The following is a 24,651-nucleotide window of genomic DNA, read 5'->3' on the forward strand; positions in this document are numbered from 1 at the left end:
TTTATTTATTGTGTATTTTGGGAAACATTGAATGAAATGTATCATCTGCTGTTTATTGTCTTCCAGGACAACATTTGGTTGTGGAGCGATGGGAACCGGTTCATCTACACAGACTGGTGTTCTGGACAGCCTGATAATCATGGAGGCAACCAGCACTGATTACAGATGAACTATTCAGGTACAGGAAAATATCACAACTGTCTGTGTTTTCGGTTGGTAAGATGACTCATGGGTAAAACTAATTTACTGTGCATGTGAACTTTTTAGTTGACCTGCATAAATATTTACTGAATTTACAGCAGGAGCTTCTATTAATTTTCTTGTGGTAAAAGGGTTTTTATGATGTGATGTGTGACTGATTTGTTTTCTTGTTCCTAGATGACAAGTGCTGGGATGACTTGGAATGTTCTAATCGGCTGCCTTCTGTCTGCGTCAACACAATGTGAAAACTGTGAAGTTACTAAAAAGGCCTGATGTGTAAAACAGAACCAGTGGAGAATCAGAGCTGCTGTTTCTGTTTTCCTGCCTTTTTGCTTCTTCATAGAAAACCCAAAAGATATTTCTGCTTCTCTACTTCCTGTCATTTCTCTCTTTAATGCAACCTAAGCAATGAAGCGACAAGCAAACAGCAGCTGGATTGTCTCTCTGTAATAAAGTCAGACTGAATGAGTTTTAAGAAAGAACCTTCTATGCAAAACTTTCTTCAATTCTTTGTCTGAGCAAAAATAAAACTTTGAAGAATCAAAACAAGATGGTTTATTATGTGTGTTTGTTGTGCTCTGTTTGCTGAATTATTTCTAACACTATCATATGCTAGTTATTACAATATAAATATCATATTATAACAAGTTCTAGTCAAACCTGATGGTTCTTTGCTCATAAAAACAGAGAAAAGTTGCTTTATATCACCTGCTGATGTATTTTAGTCTTTACTTTGTTCTGGAGCTGCTCTCATTGAATCACCAAAAATTTCATTTCAAGTGACATTTTATTGCACTGGAACTAATGAAAGTATGAACGACCTGGTTATGCAATTCTGTGCAATGTTTGTCAGTATCATTTCCTCATGTTGTATCAAGATTAGAAGCTCTATAAATATCTAGCGATTCTGCAGTGAAGGCTACATTGTAGCCTTGTAGAAGAATCATCCGTCCACTTTGCTGGCTAAGAACACGGATCACTCTTCATCAGGTTCGCTGAACAAATTTCTGCTCATCTTTTTACTAACATGTTTGAATTTTATTAACACGTATGCTTTATTTCAGTTTGCCTTCAGCTTGCCCCATCACTTCATCTCCATCATGAAGTTGTCGGCTGTGTTCCTGATGGTTTTCTCCATGATGGCTCTGACCAGTGGTTCCGAGAACCGTTTTTGCAGTGAGTATTTCTTTCTTATCAAGCCCTGCTTAAGTTACTAAAACACAGAAACACAAACCAACTCTAGTTTAGATTATCTACAGCTGCTGCAGATTGTAGCTCTACTGATAAACATTATCTGGTGCTTTTTGTCATTGTTTTCTGATTTCCTCAGTGTGACTGCTTGGAATCACAATTCTGACTTTAGTAAATGTGACACATCTTCTTGTAGTACACTTTAATAAAACAATACTTTTTCTTCAGTATATTTCATATATTTATGATTTGAATATCTTCACTGTTCATTGTACACTGTACACACATCCTGGTCCTGATCTGCACAAGAGTCACTGGTTTTCCTGTCATTGAGGGAGTTAGCTTCTTTATAATAAGTGTAATGTTGCATCATTAAGACGAATGCCACGAACACTAGAGGTGATGATAAATCAGCAGAGGTCAATAGATCAACCACTGTCCTCCTCTGATCTGCCATGACAGAGATTTGACTGAAATACCCGTCCAGCAGGTCATGGTTGCTCATTTTCATTAAACAATGGTCGCCCATTGGTTGCCAATTCTGTGACTTTCTAACTATATTTAGCAAAAAGCCCCAAAAAAAACAAACAAAAAAAAATATGTTTTTAGGCAAAATGTTGGGTTTATGTTGTTCCCCAACCTGCAAGAATCAACCAAAGACACAAATTACTTTTCTGCAGAAGAGGGAAGCAGAGCCCGACGCGGAGAACCGCTGCCAAACTCTGTCTGGGATCAACTCCGCAGGCTCTCAGTCCCCAACTGCCTTTTATTATGTCAATAGACAAAGAAGTAAACTTTTTCACACATTCATGCAAACAATTGACCAATACACTATCCCACAGGTTGTTCTGGAAGTCTTTCGTTGATATCCCATTGTTAGGACACAAGGATGACCACTCTCAGGATACAGATAAAGATCAAAGCAGCTCGTAATACAGGAATGTGTAAAACATCTCTAACCCTTAAGGAAAAGCACTTAGATAAGCAGATAAGAGTATACCATAAAGGAAAGGAGTCAAGAAAACAACACACAGAATAATAGTATGAAAACATAACCATTCAAATAAAAGAAAATGTACTTAGATAATGTTCCTAACACAAAAAAAGCAGTTTTAGCTCAAATCAGAAGGTCAAACTTTTTAATTGTTGACCAGCCAGAAAACTGAGATAAAGCTTTTGACTGGAATTTTGTTTGTCATCAGGTTCACATTTGTCAAATTTATGGGAGCCCTGTCCGTCTGGTTGGAGGAAAATCAACAAACTCTGCTTTCGCTATGTTGGCACACGCCTGACTTGGTTTGATGCTGAGGTGATTTCCCAAAAAAATTTCTCTTAATTTCTTTTGATATCTTTTATTTCACTGTTCTCAATTAAGAAAACCCAACTCAGAAAATTGCTAAAATAACTATTTACTGTTCTTCACTATTCTCATTGAACACTTCTCTCTGTTTTTCTGTAGAAAAACTGTCAGTCCATGGGAGGAAACCTTGCATCAATATATAACATGGACTACTACACCCAGGTTCAGAAACTGATACGTGACAAAACTGGTAGAGATGATCGAGCATGGCTGGGAGGCTCTGATGCACATTGGGTATTTCTGCCAGTACACTTTATGTTAGTTTTTTGTGTAACACTGACTGAAATGTGTAATCTGCTGAACACTATTCTAGGAGGGATCCTGGTTGTGGAGAGATAATATTCCAGTGACGTTCACATACTGGTGTCGAGGAGAGCCTAATAATTTTGGATTCAACCAGCACTGTTTGGAGATGAACTTTTCAGGTAAAAGAAAATATCGTACGTCTGATTTTTCACTTGATGAATGAACTTGTGGGTGAAAAGCTTATTTACTGTAAATGTAAACATTTTTCTAAACGCTCATCTTAAGTTAAATCAGATGTTGTTATACATTTTGCTCAGTTTTGGGGATAAGTAAACTTCTGAATTTGAAAAAAATTACAGAACTGGTTTCTCAAATGGTTTAGTTTTCTGTCATTTACTGAAAATAAATTATTTTAGTAACTTTAACAGATCTTGAAAAGAGAAGTTTGAACTTATTTAACTTCAGACAAGATAAAAAATTCTGTATGTTTTCCACAGCAGGAGTTTATATTCATTTTTTGTGGCAAGATGATTCATTTCATCATCCTTTCCAATCATTTTCATAATCCTGCATCGATCATCTCTGGGTTTTCACTACGTGATGCTCGACTGATAATTTGTCCTCTTGCTTTTAGGGGGAAAATGCTGGGATGACATGTGGTGTGATGGCTACCTGCCTTCTGTCTGCTTCAAGAAACTCTGAAAACTGTGAAGTTACTAAAAAGGCCTGATGTGTTGAACAGAACCAGTGGAGAATCAGAGCTGCTGTTTCTGTTTTCCTGCCTTTTTGCATCTTCATAGAAAACCCAAAAGATATTTCTGCTTCTCTACTTCCTGTCATTTCTCTCTTTAATGCAACCTAAGCAATGAAGCGACAAGCAAACAGCAGCTGGATTGTCTCTCTGTAATAAAGTCAGACTGAATAAGTTTTAAGAAAGAATCTTCTATGCAAAACTTTCTGCTATTCTTTGGCTGAGCAAAAATAAAACTGAAGAATCAAAACAAGATGGTTAATTATGTGTGTTTGTTGTGCTCTGTTTGCTGAATTATTTCTAACACTATCATATGCTATATTATATAATATCACATTATAACAAGTTCTAGTCAAACCTGATGGTTCTTTGCTCATAAAAGCAGAGAAAAGTTGCTTTTTATCACCTGCTGATGTATTTTAGTCTTTACTGTGTTCTGAAGCTGCTCTCATTGAATCACAAAAAATTTCATTTCAAGTGACATTTTATTGCACTGGAACTAATGAAAGTATGAACGACCTGGTTATGCAATTCTGTGCAATGTTTGTCAGTATCATTTCCTCATGTTGTATCAAGATTAGAAGCTCCATAAATATCTAGTGATTCTGCAGTGAAGGCTACATTGTAGCCTTGCAGAAGAATCATCCGTCCTCTTTGTGTCATGTTGAAATAGAATTTTAAAAGTAGCACAATAGTACACAAGCTAACTTTTACGTTAAGATAAACTTAGATACAAATCCAAACTAAGACAGCTGGTGACTCTCTGAACTTACTTAAATTTCTAATCAGAAAGCAGTCTTATACTCCCTAAGGAGCATTTCAGACAGGGAGTGTATTGGCTATCAGAGCAATAAATTCTTTACTCAGGGTTGAATAGTTCAGACAAACATTAAAAACTATAGAAGTCTGTTACATCATATAATCAAACATATTAATATATTTCTTTAAGCATGAAAATCATGTTTTTAATTAGTTAGTTTTAGATCCAACTTATAGTCAGTATTAAGCAATAGATTTTGTGCGAATTTGTTTAAAATACCAACTGGTTTCTTGTTGAATCATTTTGAGACAGAGATAACGTTCCAGATGCACGCCGTAAATCACAGTCTGGCCAGGAGGCTGGTACGAGAAGAGCTGGGTGTTTCAGTAGGTCTCAGAGGTAATAAAATTAACATTTAAGACAGCCCGCACAAAGGAAAAACACACCTCCTAATGCATATATTCAAATGAGGGGATTACACATTCTTATAAAATGGTTTGTTTTACAGCAGAAGTTCGAATCTCTGTGCTGAGTGAGAGGTTCCCAAAAGATGCATCTTTTGTCTGTTTCTGTTTCCCTTTCAACTCAGTCAATTGTTTCTGTTTTGTCATGTCTTGGACTTTTGATAATCTAGGTGAGATGCTTATTGTAACATTCTTCTTGCATTGAATTCTTTTGGATAAAACTCTGGAAATATCTGAAGTCAGCTGTCGTATGATTGCACTTTCTCACTGCACATATACAGACACAAGAATTCGGGATCAGAGGAATGAATTAACGAGCTAAATCAAGTTATTCCTCTTTTTAATTCTTAAACAACTTCCAAAACCTCAGCATGAGGCAGATTATGAATCTTGGAGGTCTCAAATAGCACTTTTAAATGCAGATCCAAGTCTTGCACCTTTACATGTTACAAGGCGCATTTTGGAAGGTTTACTCCTCCAGCTGCTGATCTAGTGAGGGGTTTGGGGCCTGATACCCTCCCTGAAACATTTTTGCAGGTACTTGATTCTGCATATGCCACTGTTGAGGACGGAGAAGAGTTGTTTGCAAAATTTTTAAACACGCTTCAGGACCATGAGGAACGACCATCTTCCTACTTGCAGAGACTCCAGTTGGCTCTCGGCACAGTGGTGAAACGTGGGGGGATTCCCGCAACTGAAATGGACAAAAATTTTTAAAACAATTTTGTAGAGGTTGCTGGGATAACAGCATGATAAAGAAAAGAGACCAACCACCTCCCTTCTCAGCGCTTTTATCAACACTGAGAACAGAAGAAGACAGACAGTTGGCAAAAGAGATGTTGATGAAAAAGCATATGCCATCAGTTAAGCAAAGTGTGAATGTGCAAGCACACACTACCAGTGCATGCTCATGTGACGATCAATCAAATTCAAGTGTTATTGAAGATTTGAGGAAGCAAATGCTGAAGCTGCAGAGTCAAATGACAGCTTTGCTGTCTAAGGACTCCAAGTCTGTTAAACCAGAAAATCAGCTGAAAAAACAGAAACCAAAACCTGGCAAAGCCAATAGTAGGCCAAAGCCCTGGTTCTGCTTTAAATGTGGACAGGATGGTCACATTGCTCCCAACTGTTCTAGTCAGCCAAATTCCAGCCTGGTTGAAGAAAAATGGCGTCAGCTTAAGCACAAACAGCAGTCCTGGGAGAAAAGTGAGCCATCAGACTAGAAGCAGTTCTTACTAAGGGACAAGTGGGAGCTGCAATCAGTGAATGTCCCCACACAACAGGCTCACTTTCATATTCCCCATTACCTAAAGGATTGGTGGGCACAAGAAGTACTTATTTAAATCCCGCCTCCAGCGCGCATGTTAAAAAACATTTCCAGCTGTTTCACGGTGATTGTGGTCTGCTGTTGGCGTTCTTGGCACAAATGCACCCAAATCTTTGAATACACTGATTTGATTACTGAATTATTGGCACGGCTTACGTGGACTGTCACATTGGATTCTGTCCCAGCTGATAGTGGCTATAAGTACGCCCCACACTCTGAGAAGGTCAGGTTTTTATTTTTTCCAATGGATCAGATCCTCACCCGGATCAGAAGATGGTGAGCTAAGGACAAAAGGACTATGGACTTCATGATCTTGGATTTTAATTTATTTTGAGTCAATTATCTTGTCTCCCTGTACTGGTGCAATTGTCTGTTCTTTTTTATACAAATCGCTTAATATATATACGCCAAAGCTAAAAGGACTATTCTGTTTTTTTTTCTCCATTCACACCCTCAGACTCCTTAAAGGGCCACTCTTCTGACACTGCTTTTGTAGCCACAGTTAGCCTCTTAGCCCGTAACTGTTACAAAAAAGTATTGTTTTATTACAGTGTATTACAAGACGATGTGTCACATTTACTAAGGATCAGAATTGTGATTCCTAGCAGTCACATTGAGTAAATCAGAAAACAATGACAAAAAACACCAGATAATGTTTATCAGTAGAGCTACAATCTGGAGCAGCTGTAGATGATCTAAACTAGAGTTGGTTTGTGTTCTGTGTTTTAGTAACTTAAGCAGGGCTTGATAAGGAAGAAATACTCACTGCAAAAACGGTTCTCGGAACCACTCTGACCATCAGTCACCATGATGGTCAGAGCCATCATGGAGAAAACCATCAGGAACACAGCCGACAACTTCATGATGGAGATGAAGTGATGGGGCAAGCTGAAGGCAAACTGAAATAAAGCATACGTGTTAATAAAATTCAAACATGTTGGTAAAAAAGATGAGCAGAAATTTGTTCAGCGAACCTGATGAAGAGTGATTCGTGTTCTTAGCCAGCAAAGTGTCATGTCCAGTGTTTCCCTGAGTCTCGTTGTGTCCTTGTTGTCCTGTCTCCCGTTGATTCTCCCCAGGTGTGTCCCATCTCCCTGATTAGCCCCTGTGTATTTAGTCCCTCATGTTTCCTATCTTCCTCGTCGGGTCCTTGTCCTTGTGACGTCTTCCTCGTCAGCTCCTAATGCCATGCTGTGTGCACGTTCTCCTCCGTCGTTTTCTCGTAGTTCCTAGTAGTTCCTCGTAGTTCCTAGTAGTTCCCTCATTGTTCAATGTACAATGTTCGAAACACCACTAATGATGACAGATTTAGCAACATTGATACCAATTTGATCAAAGAAATTCATATTTCAATACAAAACACATTCACCAAACATTCACAATATCAGACTCCTGGCTAGCTCACCAATTTATTACGGGCTAAGAGGCTAACTGCTGCTACAAAAGCAGCATCATAAGAGTGGCCCTTCAAGGAGTCTGAGGGTGTGAATGGGAAAAGAAAAAAACAAAAAACAGAAACAGTTCTTTTAGCTTTGGTGTATATATATTAAGTGATTTGTATAAAAACAGACAATTGCACCAGTACAGGGAGACAAGATAATTGACTCAAAATAAGTTAGTATCCAAAATCATGTAGTCCATAGTCCTTTTGTCCTTAGCTCACCATCTTCAGATCCGGGTGAGGATCTGATCCATTGAAAAAAATAAAAACCTGACCTTCTCAGAGTGTGGGGCGTACTTATAGCCACTATCAGCTGGGACAGAATCCAATGTAACGGTCCACGTAAGCCGTGCCAATAATTCAGTAATCAAATCAGTGTATTCAAAGATTTGGGTGCATTTGTGCAAAGAACGCCAACAGCAGACCACAATCACCGTGAAACAGCTGGGAATGTTTTTTAAACTTCGCGCTGGAGGCGGGCTTTAAATAAGCTGGAGAGTTTGGGACAATACAGGAAGTGGGCCCGCAAAAATAAATCTTAGGTTAATTATGGGTTACATTTTTCTTCAGTATATTTCATATATTTATGATTTGAATGTCTTCACTGTTCATTGTACACTGTACACACATCCTGGTTCTGATATGCACAAGAGTCACTGGTTTTCCTGTCATTGAGGGAGTTAGCTTCTTTAATAAGTGTAATGTTGCATCATTAAGACGAATGCCAGGAACACTAGAGGAGATGATAAATCAGCAGAGGTCAATAGATCAACCACTGTCCTCCTCTGATCTGCCATGACAGAGATTTGACTGAAATACGCGTCCAGCAGGTCATGGTTGCTCATTTTCATTAAACAATGGTCGCCCATCTGTTGCCAATTCTGTGACTTTCTAACAATATTTAGCAAAAAAAACAAACAAATAAACATCTGTTTTCAGACAAAATGTTGGGTTTATGTTGTTCCCCAACCTGCAAGAATCAACCAAAGACACAAATTACTTTTCTGCAGAAGAGGGGAGCAGAGCCCGACGCGGATGTGTAAAACAGAACCAGTGGAGGATCAGAGCTGCTGTTTCTGTTTTTCTGCCTTTTTGCATCTTCATAGAAAACCCAAAAGATATTTCTGCTTCTCTACTTTCTATCATTTCTGTCTTTAATGCAACCTAAGCAATGAAGCGACAAGCAAACAGCAGCTGGTATGTCTCTATGTAATTGTCAGGTTCTGTGTTTAATTCTGAGTTTCTGTGTCTTGAGTTCTCCTCGTTGTCCTGTCTTCCCTTGATTGTTCCCAGGTGTGTCTTGTTCTCCTGATTACCCTCTGTGTATTTAGTCCCTCCTGTGTCCTTTGTTCCTGGTCGGGTCCTTGTCAGATTGTCCTATGGTCGTTGTCTAACTGTTGTCGCTCGTTTGTTTTGTGCTGCCCTTAAGACCAGTTGCTACCGGTGTGAGCCCTGGCTTCCGCTCAGCCGTGCTGCCTGGCCGTGGACTCTGTTGACTGTGTTTTTTGTGGACTTGTTTTCATTAAATTACTCACCATTCACCTACCTGGGTCTCCAGCGTCTGCCTCACCACCTCAAACACCACCACTTCATGACAGAAGGACCCGACCAACGACAAGGTGAGGCTCGCTGAATAACATCATGGACCCAGAGGGTTTAGAGGAGCTACTCCGAACGATATGCGAGTATGAGGAGTCAAGGAGTACGTCCACTTTGGCCCTGAGACGGCCTGGGTTCGCCATACGCCTGGGGCTTTTGTTGGACTACTGGGTTCCACGTCTTCAGCATCCAGTCCTGGTGGAGTTGCAGCGGGAGGCAGAGGAGGTGCGCCGGACAGCCTTCTCTGCCATGACTGCAAAACCTCGGTCTTCCAAGCCGGACATCCGCTCCGCCAGCCCAGCCCCAGCTCCAGCCTCGGTTCCTCGTGCCGCTCCGCCGGCTGTTGTTCTTGCGCCGCCGGATTCCGCTCCGGCTTCGGCTCCTGCTCCGCCGGATTCCGCTCCGGCTGCTGTTCCTGCGCCGCCGGATTCCGCTCCGGCTGCTGTTCCTGCGCCGCCGGACTCCGCTCCGGCTTCGGCTCCTGCTCCGCCGGACTCCGCTCCGGCTTCGGCTCCTGCTCCGCCGGACTCCGCTCCGGCTTCGGCTCCTGCTCCGCCGGACTCCGCTGGACTCCGCTCCGGCTGCTGTTCCTGCGCCGCCGGACTCCGCTCCGGCTGCTGTTCCTGCTCCGCCGGACTCCGCTCCGGCTTCGGCTCCTGCTCCGCCGGACTCCGCTCCGGCTTCGGCTCCTGCTCCGCCGGACTCCGCTCCGGCTTCGGCTCCTGCTCCGCCGGACTCCGCCGGACTCCGCTGGACTCCGCTCCGGCTGCTGTTCCTGCGCCGCCGGACTCCGCTCCGACTTCGGCTCCTGCGCCGCCGGACTCCGCTCCGACTTCGGCTCCTGCGCCGCCGGACTCCGCTCCGACTTCGGCTCCTGCTACGCCGGATTCCGCTCCGACTTCGGCTCCTGCTACGCCGGATTCCGCTCCGGCTCCTGCTACGCCGGATTCCGCTCCGGCTCCTGCTACACCGGATTCCGCTCCGGCCTCCGTGGACTCTGCTCCTCGTGCCGCTGCTCCGGCAGCCTCTGTCCCTAGTGCTCCTTCCGAGATCCCTAGTGTTCCTCCTGTGCCTTCTAGCGCTCCTCCTGTGCCCCCTAGCGCTCCTCCAGTGTCCCCTAGCGCTCCTCCAGTGTCCCCTAGCGCTCCTCCAGTGTCCCCTAGCGCTCCTCCAGTGTCCCCTAGCGCTCCTCCAGTGTCCCCTAGCGCTCCTCCAGTGTCCCCTAGCGCTCCTCCAGTGTCCCCTAGCGCTCCTCCAGTGTCCCCTAGCGCTCCTCCAGTGTCCCCTAGCGCTCCTCCAGTGTCCCCTAGCGCTCCTCCAGTGTCCCCTAGCGCTCCTCCAGAGCCCCCTAGCGTCCCTCCAGAGCCTCCTAGCGTCCCTCCAGAGCCCCCTAGTGTCCCTTGGCGCCGAGGACGCCCTCCGGACCTTCCTCGACGCCTCTGCCCACTTTCTGTTTAGTTATGGACTCTTGGCCCCTCCTTTTGTTTCCGCCCACCTTTTGTGGGTAGTTTTTTGTTTTCTGGACTCTGGCCCTCATTCCATCGCCCCTCCGCCCACCCTGGTTTTTGGGTTTTGGATTTTGTTTTTGGGCGTCTGGTAGCTGCCCTTTAAGGGGGGGGGGGTACTGTCAGGTTCTGTGTTTTTCTGTGTTTAATTCTGAGTTTCTGTGTCCTGAGTTACAATATAAATATCACAAAAACAGAGAAAAGTTGCTTTATATCACCTGCTGATGTATTTTAGTCTTTACTTTGTTCTGGAGCTGCTCTCAATGAATCACCAAAAATTTCATTTCAAGTGACATTTTATTGCACTGGAACTAATGAAAGTATGAACGACCTGGTTATGCAATTCTGTGCAATGTTTGTCAGTATCATTTCCTCATGTTGTATCAAGACTAGAAGCTCTATAAATATCTAGTGATTCTGCAGTGAAGGCTACATTGTAGCCTTGTAGAAGAATCATCCGTCCACTTTGCTGGCTAAGAACACGGATCACTCTTCATCAGGTTTGCTGAACAAATTTCTGCTCATCTTTTTTACCAACATGTTTGAATTTTATTAACACGTATGCTTTATTTCAGTTTGCCTTCAGCTTGCCCCATCACTTCATCTCCATCATGAAGTTGTTGGCTGTGTTCCTGATGGTTTTCTCCATGATGGCTCTGACCATCATGGTGACTGATGGTCAGAGTGGTTCCGAGAACCATTATTGCAGTGAGTATTTATTCCTTATCAAGCCCTGCTTAAGTTACTAAAACACAGAAACACAAACCAACTCTAGTTTAGATTATCTACAGCTGCTCCAGATTGTAGCTCTACTGATAAACATTATCTGGTTTTTTTTGTCATTGTTTTCTGATTTCCTCAATGTGACTGCTTGGAATCACAATTCTGACTTTAGTAAATGTGACACATCTTCTTGTAGTACACTTTAATAAAACAATACTTTTTCTTCAGTATATTTTATATATTTATGATTTGAATGTCTTCACTGTTCATTGTACACTGTACACACATCCTGGTTCTGATCTGCACAAGAGTCACTGGTTTTCCTGTCATTGAGGGAGTTAGCTTCTTTATAATAACTGTAATGTTGCATCATGAAGACGAATGCCATGAACACTAGAGGTGCTGATAAATCAGCAGAGGTCAATAGATCAACCACTGTCCTCCTCTGATCTGCCATGACAGAGATTTGACTGAAATACCCGTCCAGCAGGTCATGGTTGCTCATTTTCATTAAACAATGGTCACCCATCTGTTGCCAATTCTGTGACTTTCTAACTATATTTAGCAAAAATACAAAAACAAAAAAAAACCCATCTGTTTTTAGACAAAATGTTGGGTTTATGTTGTTCCCCAACCTGCAAGAATCAACCAAAGACACAAATTACTTTTCTGCAGAAGAGGGGAGCAGAGCCCGACCCGGAGAACCGCTGCCAAACTCTGTCTGGGATCAACTCCGCAGGCTCTCAGTCCCCAACTGCCTTTTATTATGTCAATAGACAAAGAAGTAAACTTTTTCACACATTCATGCAAACAATTGACCAATACACTATCCCACAGGATGTTCTGGAAGTCTTCCTATGATATCCCATTGTTAGGACACAAGGATGACCACTCTCAGGATACAGATAAAGATCAAAGCAGCTCGTAATACAGGAATGTGTAAAACATCTCTAACCCTTAAGGAAAAGCACTTAGATAAGCAGATAAGAGTATACCATAAAGGAAAGGAGTCAAGAAAACAACACACAGAATAATAATATGAAAACATAACCATTCAAATCAAAGAAAATGTATTTAGATAATGTTCCTAACACAAAAAAAGCTGTTTTAGCTAAAATCAGAAGGTCAAACTTTTTAATTGTTGATCAGCCAGAAAACTGAGATAAAGCTTTTGACTGGAATTTTGTTTGTCATCAGGTCCACTTTTGTCACATATATGGGAGCCCTGTCCGCATGGTTGGAGGAAAATCACCCCTCACTGCTTTCGCTATGTTGGCACAAGCATGTCTTGGTATGATGCTGAGGTGATTTCCCAAAAAGATTTCTCTAAAATAACTATTTACTGTTCTTCACTATTCTCATTAAACACTCCTGTCTGTTTTTCTGTAGAAAAACTGTCGGTCCATGGGAGCAAACCTTGCATCAATTCATGACATGTACTACTATGGCGAGGTTCAGAGACTGATACGTGACAAAACTGGTAGAGCTGATCCAGCATGGCTGGGAGGCTCTGACGAACACCGGGTATTTCTGCCAGTACACTTTATGTTAGTTTTTTGAGTAACACTGACTGAAATGTGTAATCTGCTGAACACTATTCTAGGAGGGATTCTGGTGGTGGAGCGATGAATTTCCTGTGAGCTTCACAAACTGGTGTCCAGGAGAGCCTAATAATGGTTTTTTTCGTGACCAGCACTGTATGCAGATGAACTTTTCAGGTAAAAGAAAATATCGTACGTCTGATTTTTCACTTGATGAATGGACTTGTGGGTGAAAAGCTTATTTACTGTAAATGTAAACATTTTTCTAAACGCTCATCTTAAGTTAAATCTGATGTTTTCATACATTTTGCTCAGTTTGGGGATAAGTAAACTTCTGAATTTGAAGAAAATTACAGAACTGGTTTCTCAAATGGTTTAGTTTTCTGGCATTTACTGAAAATAAATTATTCTAGTAACTTTAACTGACCTAAAAAAGAGAAGGTCAGACTTATTTAACTTCAGACAAGATAAAAATTCTGTATGTTTTCCACAGCAGGAGTTTATATTCATTTTTTGTGGCAAGATGATTCATTTCATCATCCTTTCCAATCATTTTCATAATCCTGCATCTATCATCTCAGGGTTTTCAGTACGTGATGCTTGACTGATAATTTGTCCTCTTGCTTTTAGATGAAAAATGCTGGGATGACATATGGTGTGGTACCCACCTGCCTTTTGTCTGCATGAAGAAACTCTGAAAACTGTGAAGTTACTAAAAAGGCCTGATGTGTAAAACAGAACCAGTGGAGAATCAGAGCTGCTGTTTCTGTTTTCCTGCCTTTTTGCATCTTCATAGAAAACCCAAAAGATATTTCTGCTTCTCTACTTTCTTTAATTTCTCTCTTTAATGCAACCTAAGCAATGAAGCGACAAGCAAACAGCAGCTGGATTGTCTCTGTAATAAAGTCAGACTGAATGAGTTTTAAGAAAGAATCTTCTATGCAAAACTTTCTTCAATTCTTTGGCTGAGCAAAAATAAAACTTTGAAGAATCAAAACAAGATGGTTTATTATGTGTGTTGTGCTCTGTTTGCTGAATTATTTCTAACACTATCATATGCTAGTTATTACAATATAAATATCACATTATAACAAGTTCTAGTCAAACCTGATGGTTCTTTGCTCATAAAAGCAGAGAAAAGTTGCTTTTTATCACCTGCTGATGTATTTTAGTCTTTACTGTGTTCTGAAGCTGCTCTCATTGAATCACCAAAATTTCATTTCAAGTGACATTTTATTGCACTGGAACTAATGAAAGTATGAACGACCTGGTTATGCAATTCTGTGCAATGTTTGTCAGTATCATTTCCTCATGTTGTATCAAGATTAGAAGCTCTATAAATATCTAGTGATTCTGCAGTGAAGGCTACATTGTAGCCTTGTAGAAGAATCATCCGTCCTCTTTGCTGGCTAAGAACACGGATCACTCTTCATCAGGTTTGCTGAACAAATTTCTGCTCATCTTTTTTAACAACATGTTTGAATTTTATTACACGTATGCTTTATTTCAGTTTGCCTTCAACTTGCCCCATCACTTCATCTCCATCATGAAGTTGTCGGCTGTGTTCCTGATGGTTTTCTCCATGATGGCCCTGACCAGTGGTTCCGAGAACCGTTTTTGCAGTGAGTATTTCTTCCTGATCAAGCCCTGCTTAAGTTACTAAAACACAGAAACACAAACCAACTCTAGTTTAGATTATCTACAGCTGCTCCAGATTGTAGCTCTACTGATAAACATTATCTGGTGCTTTTTGTCATTGTTTTCTGATTTCCTCAGTGTGACTGCTTGGAATCACAATTCTGACTTTAGTAAATGTGACACATCTTGTAGTACACTTTAATAAAACAATACTTTTTCTTCAGTATATTTCATATATTTATGATTTGAATGTCTTCACTGTTCATTGTACACTGTACACACATCCTGGTTCTGATTTGCACAAGAGTCACTGGTTTTCCTGTCATTGAGGGAGTTAGCTTCTTTATAATAAGTGTAATGTTGCATCATTAAGACGAATGCCACGAACACTAGAGGTGCTGATAAATCAGCAGAGGTCAATAGATCAACCAGTGTCCTCCTCTGATCTGCCATGACAGAGATTTGACTGAAATACCCATCCAGCAGGTCATGGTTGCTCATTATCATTAAACAATGGTCGCCCAAAAAAAAAAAAAAAAAAAAAAAAAACCCATCTTTTTAGACAAAATGTTGGGTTTATGTTGCTCCCCAACCTGCAAGAATCAACCAAAGACACAAATTACTTTTCTGCAGAAGAGGGGAGCAGAGCCCGACGCGGAGAACCGCTGCCAAACTCTGTCTTGGATCAACTCCGCAGGCTCTCAGTCCCCAACTGCCTTTTATTATGTCAATAGACAAAGAAGTAGACTTTTTCACACATTCATGCAAACAATTGACCAATAATACACTATCCCACAGGATGTTCTGGAAGTCTTCCTTTGATATCCCATTGTTAGGACACAAGGATGACCACTCTCAGGATACAGATAAAGATCAAAGCAGCTCGTAATACAGGAATGTGTAAAACATCTCTAACCCTTAAGGAAAAGCACTTAGATAAGCAGTTAAGAGTATACCATAAAGGAAAGGAGTCAAGAAAACAACACACAGAATAATATGAAAACATAACCATTCAAATAAAAGAAAATGTACTTAGATAATGTTCCTAACACAAAAAAAGCTGTTTTAGCTCAAATCAGAAGGTCAAACTTTTTAATTGTTGATCAGCCAGAAAACTGAGATAAAGCTTTTGACTGGATTTTGTTTGTCATCAGGTCCACTTTTGTCACATTTTTGGGAGCCCTGTCCGCATGGTTGGAGGAAAATCACCCCTCACTGCTTTCGCTATGTTAGCACACGCACTTGGGCTGATGCTGAGGTGATTTCCCAAAAAGATTTATCTAAAATAACTAAAAAAATCACTATTGTCATTAAACACTTCTGTCCGTTTTTCTGTAGAAAAACTGTCGGTCCATGGGAGGAAACCTTGCATCAATTTATAGCATGTACTACTACAGCGAGGTTCAGAGACTGATACGTGACAAAACTGGTAGAGCTGATCCAGCATGGCTGGGAGGCTCTGATACACAGCAGGTATTTCTGCCAGTACACTTTATGTCAGTATTTTGTGTAACACTGACTGAAATGTATAATCTGCTGAACACTATTCTAGGAGGGAACCTGGTGGTGGGCGATGAATTTCCTGTGAGCTTCACATTCTGGTGTCGAGGAGAGCCTAATAATCTTGGACGCAACCAGCACTGTATGCAGATGAACATGTCAGGTAAAAGAAAATATTGTACGTCTGATTTTCACTTGATGAATGGACTTGTGGGTGAAAAGCTTATTTACTCTCCATGTAAACATTTCTAAACGCTCATCTTAAGTTAAATCAGATGTTGTTATACATTTTGCTCAGTTTTGGGGATAAGTAAACTTCTGAATTTGAAGAAAATTACAGAACTGGTTTCTCAAATGGTTTAGTTTTCTGGCATTTACTAAAAATAAATTATTCTAGTAACTTTAACTGACCTAAAAGAGAAGTTTGAACTTATTTAACTTCAGACAGTAGGAGTTTACATTCATTTTTTGTGGGAAGATGATTCATTTCATCATCCTTTCCAATCATTTTCGTAATCCTGCATCGATCATCTCAGGGTTTTCACTACGTGATGCTTGACTGATAATTTGTCCTCTTGCTTTTAGTTGAAAAATGCTGGGATGACGTGGAGTGTAATCGCAAGCTGCCTTCTGTCTGCTTCAAGAAACTCTGAAAACTGTGAAGTTACTAAAAAGGCCTGATGTGTTGAACAGAACCAGTGGAGGATCAGAGCTGCTGTTTCTGTTTTTCTGCCTTTTTGCATCTTCATAGAAAACCCAAAAGATATTTTCTGCTTCTCTACTTCCTGTCATTTCTCTCTTTAATGCAACCTAAGCAATGAAGTGACAAGCAAACAGCAGCTGGATTGTCTCTGTAATAAAGTCAGACTCAATGAGTTATAAGAAAGAATCTTCTATGCAAAACTTTCTGCTATTCTTTGGCTGAGCAAAAATAAAACTTTGAAGAATCAAAACAAGATGGTTTATTATGTGTGTTTGTTGTGCTTGTGTTGCCGCTCCCCCCTCCTTCACTCTCTATTCTCTCAGTCACTACTTCCTCTTCTGAGAGGGGAGATGTGCTACCAGCTCTCCATCTAACGGGTAAATTGAGTTTCCTAAATCTGCTGGGATTTACCCTATCCAGGACTGAAGTAAACTCTGTTTAAATCTGGTTTCCAGAAAGGATTCGCCTGACTACTAACGGCCTACATCCAGATGTGCCACCCTTCTTCCCCTGTGAATTAGCCAGACTGAGCAGCATACAGCCAACTAGTTCCAAGGAGCACATCTGTTAACGGTCGCTCCTTCTCTTTTTGCAACTTGCACTTGTTACTGAATCAGGTTGGTTTTAGTGACTCGGGTGAGTCCCAAGGATGTTGTTTTAAATTGGGCTAAAGCAACCTAGAAAACTTACCTAGTTTTCTTCCCCAGAATCAAACATCACAGCTATTTTACTACCATCAAAGAACTTGATGGGACTCATTAATTGAATGTCCACAACATCTTTTAGATTTTCTTTATGCGAAATATTTTATTGGTAAAGCAATTTTGCAAGGGTCAGTACAGCTTAATTAAGTAGCAGAAATAATCAAATAAGTAAAATCAATAATCCAGCCTGTCTTTCCCTAACGCTGATACTAATAACTAAAAAGGGAACTTTTTAGAGAGTGGACGTAGTTCGGTGTCTCGAACCCCAGAACTGGATCGATGATGAAGAAGGTGTTGCAGCAGGAGGAAGAGGAGGTTGATTGATGAAGGCAGGGATCCCTGTTGGTCTGATGAGCTGTCATCTCTGCATGGATGATGAGGTCACACAGGACTTGGATCTTTGTCTTTGTCTTGATCTTCATCTTTGTCCTTTGGGTCTGAACCCAGCCGATGAGAGAAGTCCAATTTGAAGCCACATGTTGCGGGGCTCATGGGTTGGTCCCGTGCACAGGACAGTCTTCGGCTCTGTGGCCCCGGCTCTTCTTCAGCTGCAGAGTTCTTTGTCCGTCTCGGTCTTGACTCGAAGCTGCCTGGAGGATCCAACCAAAGATTCCTCTTTTGCTCTCCCCTTATATAGGGTTTATACCGCTTTCAGTGCATTTTCATTGGCTAACACTGTTGCTGTGCTTTATTGGGTAACATGTTTGGACAGATAAACTCATATCCATCACTGTCTTAGAGACATTTTGTCCTGATTTCTTGGCTAATGTCTCAGGGTTGCTCAATGTTCCTCCCATGTCTCTGACACATGTAAGCTGTTCAACAAGCTATCTCCTAATAAGGTCTTGGTCATCTCTGCTTTCCGTTTGTCCCCATTTTACCCTGACCTTTCACCTACTATCTACCTCCAACACATCATCAGTGATCTTTAATAGCAGTTACATGTTTTACACCATTTCAAGTTCAATGTTAAAATCACATTCATAAACCTTTAGTTTCTTTTTAGCATTCATTTATAATTTTATGATAACCACAACTTATTAGTCTTTCCTTATTTGATACCAAAGTTACAGTTACTTGTCTTACTTGTACGTTTTTCCACAAGTTACAGTAAGTATTGTTATAAGTAAACCAATATTAATATAAATACTTTACTTTAAATCTTATCTAATTACTCAAAATGTTTAGATTTTATCCTTTAAAATTTTTATGCTTTTAAACAAGGAATAGTCTCAGCTATTTTTATACAGCTACAAGCTGGAAACTTACTTCCTCTTTTTCCAGGAAACCTGCTCTTCCTGTCTCATCTCTCTCTCGGACTATGATTTCTTATGATTAGATAGAAATAAATAAGTATAATTAAAGCTAAGTTTGCAGGAGACAAAACAACACACACAACCAGATTTATTTTATTGCAGTCTGGTTCTACTGTTGGATCTAGATGTGATTTGTGTGACTTATTTTAAAGGTAACTTTATTTGTGGTTACTGTTAACTAAAATCTCCAGCATGGGGAAGTGGGATTATCTCGGATTTTCTTGACACCCCCTCTTCGAGGTCAGACCTTCCCATGCTGGGGGTCCAACACCTTCTGCAGATTCTTCATCCTCAATTGTCCCAAAGGACTTAATAAAGTCATCAAAACTCCACTTCTCTTGACATGCTCTGTTTCCTGAATTATTTTTCTAACACTATCATATGCTAGTTATTACAATATAAATATCACATTATAACAAGTTCTAGTCAAACCTGATGGTTCTTTGCTCATAAAAACAGAGAAAAGTTGCTTTATATCACCTGCTGATGTATTTTAGTCTTTACTTTGTTCTGGAGCTGCTCTCATTGAATCACCAAAAATTTCATTTTAAGTGACATGTTATTGCACTGGAACTAATGAAAGTATGAACGACCTGGTTATGCAATTCTGTGCAATATTTGTCAGTATCATTTCCTCATGTTGTATCAAGATTAGAAGCTCTATAAATATCTAGTGATTCTGCAGTGAAAGCTACATTGTAGCCTTGTAGAAGAATGATTCGTCCTCTTTGTGTCACAATGCTGTGTTTTTTTAAGGTGTGGAAGGAATGAGTGATCGCAGAAACCCCAGGTATGAGGTTGAGGGGTTTAATAAATAATAATCCAAAACACAAACAGAAGTGGGACAGTCCAAAATAACAAACAGTCCAAAAATAAACAATGAATAATCCAAAAATAAAATAGTTGCAGAGTTCGCGGCCTGGCAGCAAGTTAGAGCGTAGCTGATGCTCACCCCGGTAGCAACAGGTCATACAGGTGGAGAAACAGGTAGGCATAACTACATTGAATAATGAGGGAACTACTAGGAACTAGGAGGAACTACGAGAAAACGACGGAGGAGAACGTGCACACAGCACAGCATCAGGAGCTGACGAGGAAGACGTCACAACGACAAGGACCCGACGAGGAAGATAGGAAACATGAGGGACTAAATACACAGGGGCTAATCAGGGAGATGGACACACATGGGAGATTTAATGGGGAGACAGGACAACAAGGAGACAACGAGACTCAGGGAAACACTGGACATGACATTTTGCTGGCTAAGAACACGAATCACTCTTCATCAGGTTCGCTGAACAAATTTCTGCTCATCTTTTTTAACATGTTTGAATTTTATTAACACGTATGCTTTATTTCAGTTTGCCTTCAGCTTGCCCCATCACTTGATCTCCATCATGAAGTTGTCGGCTGTGTTCCTGATGGTTTTCTCCATGATGGCTTTTACCAGTGGTTTCAGGTACATCTATTTTAGTGAGTATTTATTCCTTATCAACTTTATGTTTAGTTTTTGTGTAACACTGACTGAAATGTGTAATCTGCTGAACACTATTCTAGGAGGGATCCTGGTGGTGGAGCGATGAATTTCCTGTGACGTTCACATACTGGTGTCAAGGAGAGCCTAATAATGGTGGATTCAACCAGCACTGTATGCAGAGGAACATGTCAGGTAAAGAAAATATCGCACGTCTGATTTTTCACTTGATGAATGGACTTGTGGGTGAAAAGCTTATTTACTCTCCATGTAAACATTTTTGTAAACGCTCATCATAGACTTAGACTTCCTTTATTGTCATTGTACAAAAAAACACAAGGTGAGTCTTGACAACAAATGTCGTTACTTGGCTACCAGTGTAACAGAGCTAACACCTTATGCTACACAATAAATAAATAAATACAATACAAGTGCCATAGAATACACAGGTTCAGTGTTGTGAACAAAACTAAACTAAAGTGCATGTATTGACCATGTCCATGGGGGGGAGGGTGATTTGGTTTGTGAGTGTGTGTGTGTGGAGGGGTGTTACGTGGCGTTAAGCAGTGTGATGGTCCAGGGGAAAAAACTGTTCAGTAGTCTGGTTGTTCTGCACAAGATGCTGTGGAACCTTCTTCCAGACGCCAGGGGGGAAAACAGTCCATGGTTGGGGTGGGTGGGGTCGGAGAGGATCTGGTGAGCGCGAGATAGGCAGCGCCTCTCTGCGATGTCCTTGATGCAGGGGAGCAGAGCCCCCGTGATCTTCTCCCCTGTCCTCACCACCCTCTGTAGAGACTTCCAGTCAGAGGCCCTGCAGCTCCCAGACCAGATGGAGATGTAGCTGGTCAGTAGGCTCTCAATGGTCCCTTTGTAGAAGGTCTGAAGGATGGGGGGCGGGAGGGATGCTCTCTTCATCCGACGCAGGAAGTGCATGCGCTGCTGGCCCTTCTTCACCAGTGAGGAGATGTGGGGAGACCAGCTGAGGTCTTCGTTGATGTGCACCCCCAGGAACTTGGTGCTGCTGACGACCTCCACAACTGAGTATTTGATGAGGAGTGGTGTGTGGGTGGGTCTGGATTTCCTGAAGTCTACGATGATCTCCTTGGTCCACCAGATGCCGCACCTCATCCCTATAGGCCGTCTCGTTGTTGTCCCGGATGAGGCCCACCACTGTGGTGTCGTCCGCGTACTTCAGGATGTGGTTGGATCTGAAGTGTGGATGGCAGTCGTGGGTCAACAGCAGGGGGCTCAGGACACAGCCCTGAGGGGTGCCGGTGTTCAGGGTGATGACATTGGAGGTGTTGTTCTCCAATCTGACAGCCTGGGTTCTGTCAGTGAGGAAGTCCAGCGGCCAGTTGCAGAGGGGGGTGTTAATTCCTAAGGGGCCCAGTTTGCCCACCAGGTCTTGGGGGATGATCGTGTTGAACGCTGAGCTGAGGTCCAGGAACAGCATCCGCATGTGGGTGTTCTTCTCCTCCAGATGCTCCAGGCTCAGGTGGAGAGCAGTGGAGACTGCATCCTCAGCACTGCGCTTGGACTGGTATGCAAACTGGAAAGGGTCGTGTGATGGGGGGAGCGTGGAGATGATGTGGTCCTTAACAAGTCTTTCGAAGCACTTCATGATGGTGGATGTCAGTGCGACGGAGCGGAAGTCGTTAAGGCATGTGATGGTGGTTGACTTCGGGACCGGAACGACAGTGGCAGACTTGAAGCACCGTGGGACGACAGCCTGGTCCAGGAACGTGTTGAAGATGTCCGTGAGCATGTGGGCCAGCTGGTCCGAGCATTCCTTGATTAGCAGACCTGGAATGTTGTCCGGACCTGCAGCTTTCCGCGCGTTGACCTTCCTCAGAACCTTCCGCACTGCTGATAATTCTAGTCTGAGCGCCTGTTCATCGGGGTGTGGTGTCGCTTTCCTCGCAGGGTTGTTGTTCAGCTCCTCAAATCTTCTGAAGAAGTTGTTGAGCTCGTTGAGGAAGCCAGTGTCGGTCTGGCAGGATGGGGGTGTGGGTTTGTAGTCTGTGATAGACTGGATGCCCTGCCACAGTTTCCTGGTGTTGTTGGAGTCCTGGAAGAGACCCTGGATTTTCCGGCTGTGGGCTCGCTTCGCGTCTCTGATGGCCCGGTTCAGGTTGACCATTGCAGACCTGAGAGCCGCAGCATCACCAGATCTGAAAGCAGCATTGCATTCTCTCAGGTTCGTTCCCTCCTCCTTGGTCATCCAAGGTTTCTTGTTTGCCCGAGTGACTATTGTTTTTGTTGCTGTCTCTTTGCACCAACTGATATAGTCAGATACAGATGCAGCATACTCCTCCACGTTGGTGCGCTGGTTGTCTGTTGCTGCCTCCTTGAAGATGCCCCATTCAGTGCACTCAAAACAGTCCTGCAGTGCAGACATGGCACCCTCAGGCCATACTCTCACCTTCTTCACTGCAGGTCTCTCTCTGATGAGCCGGGCTGGTATGCAGGAATTAGCATGACAGAGAGATGGTCTGAGGAGCCCAGGTGGGGGCGGGGGGCTGCTCTGTAGGCCTTCTTTATGTTGGTGTAGACAAGGTCCAGAGTGTTCTCCCCTCTAGTAGCAAAGTCCACATGTTGGTGAAAGTTTGGAAGCACGGTCTTCATGTTGGCCTGGCCCTGGTTGAAGTCGCCAGCAACAATAAAAACACCTTCCGGTTGTGTGGCTTGCCGTCCGTGATGTTGTTGTAGAGAACACTGAGGGCTTGCTTTGTGTTGGCGCTGGGTGGGATGTAAACAGCAACAATGGTGACGCTGGTGAATTCACGTGGCAGATAAAAGGGTCGACATCTCAGTCAGGAGTTCAATGTCTATAGAGCAGTGACTGGAGACCCTGGAAGCGTTGTTACACCAGCTGTTCGTCGTGTAGATGCAAACGCCACCCCCTCGGGTTTTACCTGTGAGAGCACCGCTTCTGTCGGCTCTGAATGTTGTTAGCCGTCCAGGCTAACTGCGCTATCTGGGACCGATGCACTGAGCCATGTTTCAGTGAGGACAATGGCACAGCAGTTTCTTGTTTCCAGCTTGAGATAGTCCATTGATTAAGTTAAATCCGATGTTTTCATACATTTTGCTCAGTTTTGGGGATAAGAGAAACTTCTGAATTTGAAGAAAATTACAGAACTGGTTTCTCAAATGGTTTAGTTTTCTGGCATTTACTAAAAATAAATTATTCTAGTAACTTTAACTGACCTAAAAAAGAGAAGTTTGAACTTATTTAACTTCAGACAAGATAAAAATTCTGTATGTTTTCCACAGCAGGAGTTTATATTCATTTTTTGTGGCAAGATGATTCATTTCATCATCCTTTCCAATCGTTTTCATAATCCTGCATCGATCATCTCAGGGTTTTCACTACGTGATGCTCGACTGATAATTTGTCCTCTTGCTTTTAGCTGAAAAATGCTGGGATGACCTGGAGCGTCATTACAAGCTGCCTTCTGTCTGCATCAAGAAAAGCAGACTGTGAAGTTACTAAAAAGGCCTGATGTGTTGAACAGAACCAGTGGAGGATCAGAGCTGCTGTTTATATTTTTCTGCCTTTTTGCATCTTCATAGAAGACCCTAAAGATATTTCTGCTTCTCTACTTTCTATAACTTCTTTCTTTAATGCAACCTAAGCAATGAAGCGAAAAGCAAACAGCAGCTGGATTGTCTCTCTGTAATAAAGTCAGACTGAATAAGTTTTAAGAAAGAATCTTCTATGCAAAACTTTCTTCTATTCTTTGGCTGAGCAAAAATAAAACTTTGAAGAATCAAAACAAGACGGTTTATTATGTGTATTTGTTGTGCTCTGTTTCCTGAATTATTTCTAACACTGCTCTCATTGAATCACCAAAAATTTCATTTCAAGTGACATTTTATTGCACTGGAACTAATGAAAGTATGAATGACCTGGTTATGCAATTCTGTGCAATGTTTGTCAGTATCATTTCCTCATGTTGTATCAAGACTAGAAGCTCTATAAATATCTAGTGATTCTGCAGTGAAGGCTACATTGTAGCCTTGTAGAAGAATCATCCGTCCTCTTTGCTGGCTAAGAACACGGATCACTCTTCATCAGGTTCGCTGAACAAATTTCTGCTCATCTTTTTTACCAACATGTTTGAATTTTATTAACACGTATGCTTTATTTCAGTTTGCCTTCAGCTTGCCCCATCACTTCATCTCCATCATGAAGTTGTCGGCT

General features: G+C 41.9%; 2 protein-coding genes across 2 annotated transcripts; both read left to right on the plus strand.

The window, feature by feature from the left end:
* Positions 1–1,095: 1,095 nt before the first annotated feature.
* Positions 1,096–3,977, plus strand: LOC129376768 (type-2 ice-structuring protein-like). Its single transcript, XM_055056338.1, has 6 exons — positions 1,096–1,191; positions 1,266–1,377; positions 2,595–2,701; positions 2,852–2,986; positions 3,066–3,177; positions 3,633–3,977. Exons 2-6 carry the CDS (start codon positions 1,302–1,304, stop codon positions 3,698–3,700), a joined length of 498 nt encoding a protein of 165 aa, XP_054912313.1. The 5' UTR covers positions 1,096–1,191; positions 1,266–1,301; the 3' UTR covers positions 3,701–3,977.
* A 7,045-nt stretch (positions 3,978–11,022) lies between these two features.
* Positions 11,023–23,983, plus strand: LOC129376483 (type-2 ice-structuring protein-like). Its single transcript, XM_055056101.1, is given in 11 exon segments — positions 11,023–11,345; positions 11,421–11,553; positions 15,902–16,005; positions 16,086–16,220; positions 16,300–16,315; positions 16,318–16,410; positions 16,833–16,895; positions 19,727–19,760; positions 20,327–20,429; positions 20,528–20,639; positions 23,858–23,983. Coding segments are annotated over 10 exon segments (831 nt in total). The 5' UTR covers positions 11,023–11,345; positions 11,421–11,456; the 3' UTR covers positions 23,932–23,983.
* The last annotated feature ends 668 nt before the right edge of the window (positions 23,984–24,651 follow it).

The sequence above is a fragment of the Poeciliopsis prolifica genome, unplaced genomic scaffold (genome assembly GCF_027474105.1).
Source record: "Poeciliopsis prolifica strain line A6 unplaced genomic scaffold, Auburn_PproV2 SCAFFOLD044, whole genome shotgun sequence".
NCBI lineage: Eukaryota > Metazoa > Chordata > Actinopteri > Cyprinodontiformes > Poeciliidae > Poeciliopsis > Poeciliopsis prolifica.